The 11,392-nt window shown below is 43.1% G+C and overlaps 2 protein-coding genes across 2 annotated transcripts; one reads left to right on the plus strand and one right to left on the minus strand.

The window, feature by feature from the left end:
* Positions 1 to 23: 23 nt before the first annotated feature.
* MFAP1 (microfibril associated protein 1) lies at positions 24 to 8,144 on the plus strand. The gene is made up of 9 exons (XM_087941804.1): positions 24 to 232; positions 345 to 564; positions 650 to 779; positions 1,146 to 1,337; positions 1,577 to 1,681; positions 2,000 to 2,160; positions 6,696 to 6,855; positions 7,040 to 7,129; positions 7,274 to 8,144. Exons 1-9 carry the CDS (start codon positions 151 to 153, stop codon positions 7,454 to 7,456), a joined length of 1,323 nt encoding a protein of 440 aa, XP_087797930.1. The 5' UTR covers positions 24 to 150; the 3' UTR covers positions 7,457 to 8,144.
* A 104-nt stretch (positions 8,145 to 8,248) lies between these two features.
* HYPK (huntingtin interacting protein K) lies at positions 8,249 to 11,107 on the minus strand. The gene is made up of 4 exons (XM_026709465.2): positions 10,903 to 11,107; positions 9,764 to 9,819; positions 8,591 to 8,642; positions 8,249 to 8,462 (listed from the first exon to the last, which is right to left on the minus strand). The coding sequence occupies exons 1-4, from the start codon at positions 11,086 to 11,088 to the stop codon at positions 8,367 to 8,369; spliced, it is 390 nt and encodes a 129-aa protein (XP_026565250.1). The 5' UTR covers positions 11,089 to 11,107; the 3' UTR covers positions 8,249 to 8,366.
* Positions 11,108 to 11,392: the final 285 nt, after the last annotated feature.

Below are 11,392 nucleotides of genomic sequence, written 5' to 3' on the forward strand. Positions count from 1 at the left end.
GCCCCCACGGGCCCCGGCGCGCCGGAAGCGGAAGCGGGCGAGAGCAGCCGGAAGTGGAAGACCGTCTCCCGTCAGTCCGGTGTTTACGCGCGGCGGACGAGCAGCCGTCCTTCCTGTAGCGGCTTCCCGGCCTCGCCGCCCACCGTCACCATGTCGGGCTCCAGCAGCGCCCTCATGAAGCAGCCCCCGATCCAGTCCACGGCGGGGGCCGTGCCAGTCCGCAACGAGAAAGGTGAGGAGGGGGCAGAAGTCCACGGCGGGTCCTCTGCGGGGAGAGGCGGAGGGGAAGGAAGAGGGGGTGCTGGTCTCAGCTGGAAAGCCTGAACCCCGCCCGCCTCTTCCAGGGGAGATTTCCATGGAGAAGGTGAAGGTGAAGCGGTACGTCTCGGGGAAGCGCCCCGACTATGCGCCCATGGAGTCCTCCGACGAGGAAGACGAGGAGTTCCAGTTCATCAAGAAGGCCAAGGAGCAGGAGCTGGAGCCCGAGGAGCAGGAGGAGGAGCTGGCCAGCGACCCCCGGCTGCGCCGCCTGCAGAACCGAGTCAGCGAGGATGTGGAAGAGAGGTGAGTGGCAGCCAGTCTACCTGGGCCAAACCTGGAGGCTTTTTTGTGGCCCAACAGAGGGAGGAAAACAGCCTTTGTCTTCCAGGCTGGCAAGGCACCGCAAGATTGTGGAGCCAGAAGTGGTGGGGGAGAGCGATTCTGAAGTGGAGGGTGAAGCCTGGCACGTGGAGCGTGAGGACACCAGTGAGGAGGAAGAGGAAGAGGTGGACGATGAGGTATGTGCAGGCGGAAGAGCCAGGTGTGGCGTTTGGGGTGGACTGCATCTTTGAGCAAATTCTGGAGGTTCCTTGGGAAAACTCTGCTTCTGTAGGAGCAGCAGCAATGAGCCCTCCTGAATTTAGAAATGCGGGGGAATATTTTGCAGTGTATCCAGTAGTCCAGGGTTCTGATTGGGAGCATCTAGAATCTTGTCCCTTTTTCCTCAGTTTTTGCTAGAGATTCCAAGAGTTGGAACTGGACCATTTAACATGTAAAGGCCCTATACCTGTGTAATTTTAATCTAGCCATAAATTGATACCTGACAGGTTGGAATGGGGTAGGGGGTGCATGTACACATATAACCTTTTCCCTTTCCTTAACAGGAAATTGAGCGTCGACGTAATATGATGCGCCAACGTGCTCAGGAACGCAAGAATGAGGAGTTGGAAGTGATGGAACTGGAAGATGAAGGCCGTTCTGGGGAGGAGTCTGAAACTGAGTCTGAATATGAGGAGTATACAGATAGTGAAGATGAAACTGAACCACGTCTTAAACCTGTCTTCATTCGCAAGCAAGTTCCATTAGTTAAGAAAAAGAAGGGGAGGAAGTGGCAGTGGGCATTGATCTCTTGAGCCTGAGTGGTATTCACAGCTTTTCTTTTAAAATATTGGTGGCACACAATTACAGCTCCACTTTGGGTAGCTTCCAAGGCATTTTTCTTGTAGCAATGGATGTGAAGTCTAATAAAGTTTTCTTCTAGAAAAGATTTAATTTGGATATTATCCAACTTGGCACAAATATCTGTTGCAGAAAGGATCGAATCACAGTCCAGGAACGAGAAGCAGAGGCACTGAAACAGAAAGAACTGGAGCAAGAGGCGAAACGTATGGCTGAAGAGAGGCGCAAGTACACCCTGAAGGTACTGGGAAAGGAAGAGCATGTGACTGAGAGATAAGGAACGTGGTCCTTCAGGAGGCTTACTCTTAATAGAATAGAATGGGAATAGAAATAGAATAGGAATAGAAATAGAATAGGAATAGGAATAGAAATGGGAATAGAAATAGAATAGGAATAGAACTAGAATACAATAGAATAAAGATAGAATAAAATAAGATAGAAAATAGAATAGAAATAGAATACAATAGAATAGAAATAGAATAGAATAAGATAGAAAATAGAATAGAATTCTTTATTGGCCAAGTGTGGTTGGACACACAAGGAATTTGTCTTGGTGCAGATTGTAGAAGAAGAAGCCAAGAAGGAATTGGAGGAAAACAGGCGTTCTTTGGCAGCCCTTGATGCTTTGGATACGGATGATGAGAATGATGAAGAAGAGTATGAAGCTTGGAAAGTGCGAGAATTAAAGCGAATCAAGCGAGACCGTGAGGAACGTGAAGCGTAAGTATAATCAGATGGAGCCTTGATTGAGTAAAAAGTTAAAACCTATCCTCACAAGAGGAGGTAAAAGAGGATGATTGTTGATGCCAAGTTATTTACTGTGCCTGATTTTTTTTAATCCAGCCCTCTTCCCAGTATGGGATTCCAATGCTACAGTTTTCTGATGGAAGCAGCTTTGTAAGCAGCTCTAGCACCTCCCAAAATAGCTTGTTCCAGTGCCAAACAGCTGATCAGTATGAAGTTTTCTAACCAATTCCTTGTAATTAAACACATTCTTTATTCTTCTAGAGTAGATGGAACAATAATACTGAGAATACCTACCCCATCCACATTATTACTTCAGATATTTATTTAGCAGTGAGAATATGACAGAAGAGAAGTAAACATATAAATTCATTCCACATAATTCATATACATACATATATGTATGTGTGTGTATGTATATATACATACATATACATACATATACATACATATATACATACATATATATATATATATATAAAACGTTTTCGCAGGTACTTACATGTATGGCATTCGGCTTTGTTTGGGTATTTTCCCACGTCATAGTAGTTGTGCTTTTAAAGTTGTAGCGACATTTCAGCAGAATCTCATCTGCCATCATCAGGCTTCTGTATAGTGTTCATCTGTGAGTCAGGCTTTTATAGTGGTTTCAGATTTAAATTTGGGGCAGCTTATTGCTGTGCCAGAATGGTTTTTTCTTCACCCTGATTGGTTGGGAGTCTTGGTCTGTGTTTATTGGTCTTGGAGTTTGCTGTGTTCTGCTTGATTGGTGTTTCTAATATCTCCTGTCTGTTTTTGGGCTCTTTTTGTCGCTTGATTGGCTGGCAACATTGTGTTACTTTATTGGAGGCCTTTAGTGCAGCTTGGCTCCGGGTAAATGGAGGGCTATCATTAGTTAGGAAGTTAGGTTTCATCTGGGTGTCTGGTTGGGGTGTGTTTGAGCTGGAGGTATCAGGGGGGATCTGTCTGTGCCCAGGTGTTTGCCTGGCTTGTGGTGTGGAAATTTTTTTGTTTGTGAGTGCAGGCTTCCAAATGATTGACAGTCTGGTGGAATCATCTCTTCTATTCATGCTTTCTGGTCTTTTTTCAATCTCTATGGCTTCTCTGATAATTCTGTGGCTGTGGTTTTCTATAGTGGCTAGGGTTTTGGTGCCATTGAAGTTGATGCTATGACCTGTGGCTTTCATGTGTTGGACTAGTGAGGAAGTGTGTTCCAGCTTTTTTACTTCATGCCTGGATGAACGCAAAAATGTAGTATATATTTTGAATAGTAGAATTCAAAAGAGCTACTGCCCTGGGATAGAAGCTGTTTTTCAGCCTATTTGTCCTTGTTTTTAATGTTCTGTACCGTCTGCCAGATGATAATAGTTCAAAAAAAGGGTTCCCAGGATGAGATGGATCTTTGAGAATGTTTTGAACTTTCTTAAGGCAGCGGGAGCTATAAATAAAGCTCTTCCAAAGAGGGGAATGGGCAACCAGTGATCTTCTGAGCAGTACGTTAACCCTCTGGAGTGCTTTCCTATCTGCCACTGTGCAATTGGCAAACCATACAGAGGTGCAGTAGGTTAAAATGCTCTCTATGGTGCAGCGGTAAAAGGGCACCAGCAGTTTTTCATTCAGTTCTTGTTTCCTGAGAAGTTTCAGGTAGTATTATCTCTGCTGGGCCCTTTTGACCAGGGCTGCAATGTGGGCACCCCAGGTCAGGTCCTCTTTGATGGTAACACCCAGAAACTTAAAACTGGCCACTTGCTCCATTCCATTGATAAGCAAGGGCTGGATGTCTGATCTGTTCCTTCTATAATCCACTATAAGCTCCTTGGCCTTATTGGTACTGAAGATCAAGTTATTGTCTCTACACCAAGAAAGCAACCGATCTACCTCATCTCGGTAGGCAGACTCATCCCCCCAAAAAAAAAAAATAAATCCCACCACTATTGTATCATCTGCAAATTTAGCAATAGTATTACTAGCATGAGTGGGAATGCAGTCATGCACATAAAGAGTATAGAGTAAGGGACTCAACATGCAAACCTGTGGTGTACCAGTGTTAAGAATAAGGGCTGAAGAGGTATGATTACCTAATCTGACCCTCTGTGAGTGGCCAGACAGGAAATCCATAATCCAAAGGCAGATTGAATAAGAAAGCCGAAGGTCCAGAAGTTTAGACACTAGTCTTATGTGGAAAAATTGTGTTAAATGCAGAACTAAAATCCACAAAAAGCATCCTCACATAGTGCCCCCCCCCCGCCCCCCGGGTTGTTCTAGATGAATCAGAGCAGTGTGAAGAGTGATGGCTATAGCATCCTCTGTAGATGTATTTTTCAATATAGATCTGTCCATTTCTAGTACAGTCTAGTATCTTCTTATTTATCTCTTCATTTTGAGGTGTTTCTTCATCTTTCATCTTTCCAATATTGTGCAAAGATAATACTGCAGTTAAAACATTTAATACTAAATACATACTTGTCTTATCAAATTTGTTTGATATCATCCCTAATAAAAATAGTTCAGGTTTAAAATCTACATGTTTCCCTATTATCCTTTAAGAAGTTGCTATTGTTAATCTATAGTTCCTTTCCCATAAATGTTGCCATTTTTCTAATTCTATGTTATAGCCAAAGTTTTTCCCCATTGTACCATTGTGTCCTTTATTTGTTCATTCTCCATTTTTAAATTTAACAATTTATATATTTTCTTAATTAATTTTTCATCAGAGTTCAACAGTATCTTAGCAAACGGTGTTTGTCCTTTATAAAACCACACTTTTTCATATCTATATCATATCTTGGCTGTATTTGCAATTGAGACCACCGTGTTAATATAATTTTTCTTCTGATACACCCAATACTCCCTTTAAGGTAGTAAAATGGAAGACATTTACTTCTTTCAACTACTGTACAACAAATATTTTATCATTTGCGCATTTTAAAATTTCCCTATCTATTTCCCCCTTTTTAGTAAGTAGAGGAGGTACCCAGATTAATCACTTCCTCTTGCTTTCACCTTTTTGGCACAAGTGCTTTTGCTCACCTTTCTGATCCCCTTTGATATTTTATGAATTACGTTTCAGATCCATGGTGCTCATCGTGTCATACACAGATTCATTCCTTGGGCAAGGTGTGGACTTGAAGAATGTTACAGTTCTATGGAACCTGTTCATTTCATTACATACTTATTTGACTCAACAAATGAGAATGTAGTTTCCCAAGTTCATATGTTTGTCAGAAATTCATTGAAGATCAGGCATCTAGCCTATACCCCCAGCCGAAAGCCACACTGAACTTCTGAAATTTTGCTCATTGTGACCTCTTTTAACCTTTCAGTCAGAATTCTTCAGGTATGATTAAAAAAACTAATCTCTTTGTAGGTTGTGCGACACAATATCATTCTTCCAGTTCACGGATGTGGCCATCCCATACTCAGTCCACATTATGACTACAAATCTACATCATTTCCATTCAACAAAATTCATCATTTTATGATTTTCTTTTTATAGGTTTCCATAGATAAACATAGATGGAGCTGAAGAGCTGGTCCACACTACCATCTTTTGGGATAGATTTTCCAAATGGTAGCAAAATGTTTTGCAAAGTGAAAGATTCCCTGGTTGATGGAATCAAACAGGGAGGGGAGAAAAAGATAGTTTGTGCACCATGTGCTAGAAAACAGCATAAAAACATGCAACTGTATAGATTAAGTTAGCAGAATAGTGAATCATTACTCTATCAAATGTATAACAGCAAAGATGACAAGTCAGTTTGTCAAACTGCACAAGAGTCTGCAGATTTATTTGGTTTCTCTAAAAGGACAGCAGAGCTGCTTCCATGCACTGGAAATAATTGCTAAATCTTATTTCTGGCAATAAGGATGGCAAGTATAAACGTTCTGTGGGGAGTTAGCCTAGGTAATTGGCTTGGGAGAAAGATCTCCCAATCAAGCTACTTCATTCAATGTGGCTTGAACATAGTCTGCACCAAATGCCAGATATCACAGGGCAGACCCTCCTAAGCATCTTGGGAAGGAAGCGAGCATTAAAAAGGAGCAGAGGGTTCCAATACCAGAGAACAGCATCCTGGGTAGAAGAGTTTCATGACATGGTTATTGATTGTTCCCTTTCAAAGTTGGATCTTCTGCTTTCTCAGAATATCCAGGTACTTCCCATCTAATGTAATGAACTAAGAATAGCAAGGGAGAAATCACAAGGATTTTATCTAGCACCGTATCCATCTCTTCAGGCTGCAACAGTGAAAGGCCTTCATATGCATAAGGCTAAATCTGCAGTTGGTCAAGAGCCATAATAGTGATGCCTGTTGTAAATCCCGTAATGTGATTTGACTCTTGGGGCATTAAAAGAAAAATATTCACAGAAAACCTTTCTGCTGTCAGAAACACAAAACTAGGCCCATGGCTGCTTGGCAACCTTTCGTGGCCAGAGGCATCTGCAAGCTGCTAAGTCACTGGTTGTGCCTCGGGAGGGACTGTGGCTGAAGCAGGCTTTTTATTCTCTATAGGATGGAGAAGGAGAAAGCAGAGATTGAACGGGTACGGAATTTGACTGAGGAAGAACGCCGGGCTGAGCTCCGAGCCAATGGCAAGGTCATCACCAATAAGGCTGTGAAGGGCAAATACAAGTTCCTGCAGAAATATTACCACCGCGGTGCCTTCTTCATGGTAAGCCTTTTGCCCCAAAACTGAAGGAGGATCAAATGTCTGTTCAACAGGCAGACCTGCCCTTTGTCATCCTCTGTACAACAGCTTTGTCCCCATTGATTTTATATCCCCTGCAAACCCGGCATGTTGGGGTCTTTTTCCTATCCCCAATAGTTCTGACTTCCCTGTGCTCTTGCTTCTTCAGGATGAAGATGAGGATGTATACAAAAGGGACTTCAGTGCACCAACTCTAGAGGATCACTTCAACAAGACAATCTTACCTAAAGTCATGCAGGTAAACGGAGGAGTCCGCTTGCCGATTGGGGCCGGGATAAGTTTTGTGGCTCCAACCAGCACTCTCGGCAGTGTCAGGGCCAGGTGAGTGATTCCAGAGACCTCATCTCAATCCTTCCCACGCTTTCTTCTCTTTGCTATTCAGGTGAAGAACTTTGGGCGTTCTGGACGGACTAAATATACCCACCTGGTGGACCAGGACACAACTTCCTTTGACTCTGCTTGGGGGCAGGAGAGTGCCCAGAATACGAAGTTCTTCAAACAGAAGGCAGCTGGCGTGCGGGATGTCTTTGAGAGACCTTCTGCTAAGAAGCGGAAAGTGACTTGAGTGGGAAGGATAATCCAGTTCCCTTTTAGCTCTGGCTCAACTGCTTTGTTACTAGGGACCACAAAATAGTTTCATTGGCCTGAATTGACTAAGCTGGTGCTGGTTCAGCTTAATAGACTCTCCTTTAGATCTTTTGCAATCCCATTTCTAATTTTGACCGACTATAATAAAGACAACTGCTCTTTATAGGAACACTGTTAACATAGTGAGGAGGGACAAACTTAAATGATCCATAATTTACTAAATGAACCATATGAACATCATACAAACATCGTTTTAGTGCTTGCGTGAAGCCGGTTTGTCTTCTAACAGGAAAAAGCCCCCTCCTTGTTCTGCTCTTATTGAACAATGGCAGCATCAGAGGATTGTTTGCAAATAAAATAGCATTACAGCTTGTACAAAATTCACTTTCCAGATTGTATTGTATTGTTCCATTTTTATTTTGGAATCTGTTGATCTCACAGTGCCAGGGTTGATTTTATAGCTGCAGTTTGGGAAATGGAACAGCTGGCCCCACTGAATTCAGTAAAACACCACTAAAAAGGGTACAAGTAATGATAAAGTTGGAATAAAGTTTATTTTTCCTATCTCCAGATGTTCCTCTTTACCTAAAAAGCGCAATCACAAGAATCCAATAGCCCTTTTCTGATTTTCTTTGCATTTTATTAAAAATTTCATATGTAGAAAATATGTTCAGTAAAATTCTTGAAGGAAGGGCCCCATTTAAAAGCAACACTTTGGTTAATTGGGGGAAGATAACTGGTTGATCTGGATCAATATAGACACAGTAAGTTAGAAAATCACACTTTTATTTAATAACTTCAAAATGTGTCGTACAGTGCATAACCTGCATAAAAAGGCCCACCAAGTGTTTTTTACTTTCTCCACAGAAATACACCTAGCAGAGTTCTCAGTTGGTAAGAGTGATAAGTGCATCCACCACATTGCCCATGTGTTCTCGTAAGCTGCGTTCTGCTGCTGCCCTAGATATCTCCATCTCATTCATCTAAAAAGAAAAAAGAGAAGGTAATTTTTAGCAGGTATCCACATTGCAGGTATCCACACAGACCTTTCTAAGATGTCAAATTCCTCTGTTAAAGTCAAGCCAACTTGTTAGCTCTATGCTAGACTTACAATCAATTCCAGATCCTCTTTCTTGATGGTGACTTTTGCCAGTTCTTTTTCTCTACAATAAGGAGAAATGGTTCGGGATTATATTCATCCAAACAATAGTACAGTCCTTCTGTTCCTTCTTTCCCATATAAGTATGCCAGAGGGAACGTAACAGAAATAATACTGCCTATACAACAGAATCCAAAAAAGTCCAGAATTGGTCTTCTAATAGCAAAAAAACAAACCACACATTAAAACAGATTTATTTCAGCTATTGCAGGTAAGCTCAACCTACAAGAGCAGATCAGTATTTAATGCCAAGTTAATTTCAAATGAATTTTAAACAAGCAAACCTGTAGAAGGGAAATTATAAAGTAATATAAAGTAAACACAGAAAACATCCCATCTCAGTTTAACAGATTAACACAGTTGAAGGGACCTTGCAGGTCTTCTGGTCCAATCCCCCACCCAAGCCGAAGACACTAAAGTTCTCAAAGAACTTCAGGGCATGCCAACCTTCCGGAGTATTCCAACTACTGCCAAGACAAGTAGAGTGATGTAGAATGGTAAGTTTTGCACAGGCCTGAGAAATAATATTTCACTCTTTTGCTCATGTGGTCACTATCACCCTTAAACTCAGCCATAATTTCCACCTAGAAAAAGCAGTTGAATTCTGTAGTTTTATACCTGTAAGCCAGTGGTGAGATTCAAATAATTTAAGAACTGGTTCTCTGCCCCAATGACTGGCTGGGTAGGTGTGTCTGAGTGGTCATGTGACAGTGGTGTTGCCAATTTGGCTACCCGCAAAGCAATTAGCTGATTTTTTCTGCTGTTTCTGGAGATCACAAATACGGATTCATTAGAAGATGGGGAGACTGCTATTGTAGCATTGAGCTCCTTGCTTTTGAAACCCAGCACTTTTTGGATCAGTTGCTCAGGCTCGGCAGCCGGAGAACCAGTGGCATTCTGGCTGCCAAGCCCGAGCAGCTAATCTGAAGAATGCTGAATTTCAAAAGAGAAGGAACTCAATGCTACAATGAGAAGTGCCACAAAGCCATAGGCAAGAGGCCTGGGAGGGGAAAGGGGAAGCACACTATTCAGCCAGTTCACTGAACTGCGCAAAACGAACTAGCTGAATCCCACCACTGCTATAAGCCCCAAGCTGCTCATTGGGAACAGAAGTTTGGAACTCACCGCTCCTGTTTTGCTTTCTGCTCTCTAGATCTTCGATCACCTATCACTGACATGGCCTAGGAAAATCAAAACAAAAGGAAAGCTCAGACTTAGAAAAGTTTGCATATATAAAAACAGACTATGCAGCAGGCATTGTTGAAAGTTTCACATCATCAAAAAGGTTTTTAAATGCTTTGAACTCTTTCAGCAATTTTTCATTGTGGAACCACTTGAAACTGCAGAAGGGTAGAGTGGGAAATCTCCATGCACAGCAGGAGTTTCAATAAACCTGAGTCAGAGAATAACATAATTTTATTCTGCAGAATTCTTGTGTAAGAGGTACCCCAGAAAACCAATCTGATTTATCAGGTAAATTAGAAAGGGCAGATTTGTATAGGTAGCAAAATCCCAAACTCCAGATAAAGATTTTTGGAGCAACAGCATAACCCTAAAATGTGTAAGGTTTGGAAGCAGAAGCCTAAAATATATGTGATAAAGATTTAAGCTGGCTAAAACACTTCCTGCATTTAGTAAAACAAAAAAGGTTGCAGATTAGGTCATATGCTTGTGTCTTATAATTTACATATTTAGAAAAAATTACTTAGGTTTGTCTAAAACAGTAATAAGTTTCTAAATAATGATTAAGAGAACATGGCAAAGATCATGTATTAAATACAGAAGAGCATAGGTGTTTGTGCTAATTTAGTTAGGTTTATTGCTTTGTTTAAATTGTTTTATAATTCTAGAATTGTAAGCTACCGAGAATTAGTTGAGTTGGGCACTATAAAATTAAATGAATTTGAGTGCGGGGATGATGTAGAAAATTAAGTGTAAGCTTAATTATGGAATAGATCGTGCGTCGCGATGTATGAATTAACCTCCTTTGCATCGCTGTGGGTGCACAGACATGGTTACCTTCTCGCGTGTGGGAATATGGACAGAACTTGAAATTAATCGGGGTGGGGGTGGGGGTGAACTAATCTCCCACCCCAGGAAAAAGAAACGGCGCGGGACTAGTCGGGCGCGAAGGCCGCTGTGTCCGGGCCATTCCAAGAGAACAGAAGGAACGGGAAGGCCGGCGGCCAGGCAGGGCGCTTCTCGGAGGCTGCGGGAAAGCCCGACGGGGCTGGGACCCTCCCCGCCTCCCCATCGGCCCGCACCGTTTCCAGGTTGGAGCTCTGGATTTCTTTCTCCTCCGCGTAGTCGGTCACGCGCTCCAGGTCCGCCGCGCCGCTGTCGTGTTTCCGCGGCTTCTCGGCCGGTCGCCCGCCAGCACCATCCCCGCCGACCGCAGAACCGTTGGGCTCGGCCTCCAGCTCCAGCTCGACATCCCCCTCGGCCGCCATCACCCCGCGCCTCCGCAATGACGCACTTCCGGCACGGCGCGCTGGGAACACCCGCAGAGCTCAGAAAGGGAAGTCGCGACGTGGCTTCCGGTGGAGGCAGCTACCGCTTCCGGCTGGCTGGCGGGCGGGCGGGGGGGGCTTGGTGGAGGTGGCAACGGGGCCCGGAGGAGCTGCCAGGCGGAAATTTTATTTTGTTAGATAGGGCCCAATGTTCAAGACTGTCGAGATCCCCCTGGAATTTAAACCTTAATCCTCTAGGGCGTTGGCCATTCTTACCTGTATAGCGTCACCTGCAAATCTTCTG

This window comes from Pseudonaja textilis, chromosome 13 (assembly GCF_049901715.1).
Source record: "Pseudonaja textilis isolate UNSWEBS1 chromosome 13, rPseTex1.2, whole genome shotgun sequence".
In the NCBI taxonomy this organism is placed as follows: domain Eukaryota; kingdom Metazoa; phylum Chordata; class Lepidosauria; order Squamata; family Elapidae; genus Pseudonaja; species Pseudonaja textilis.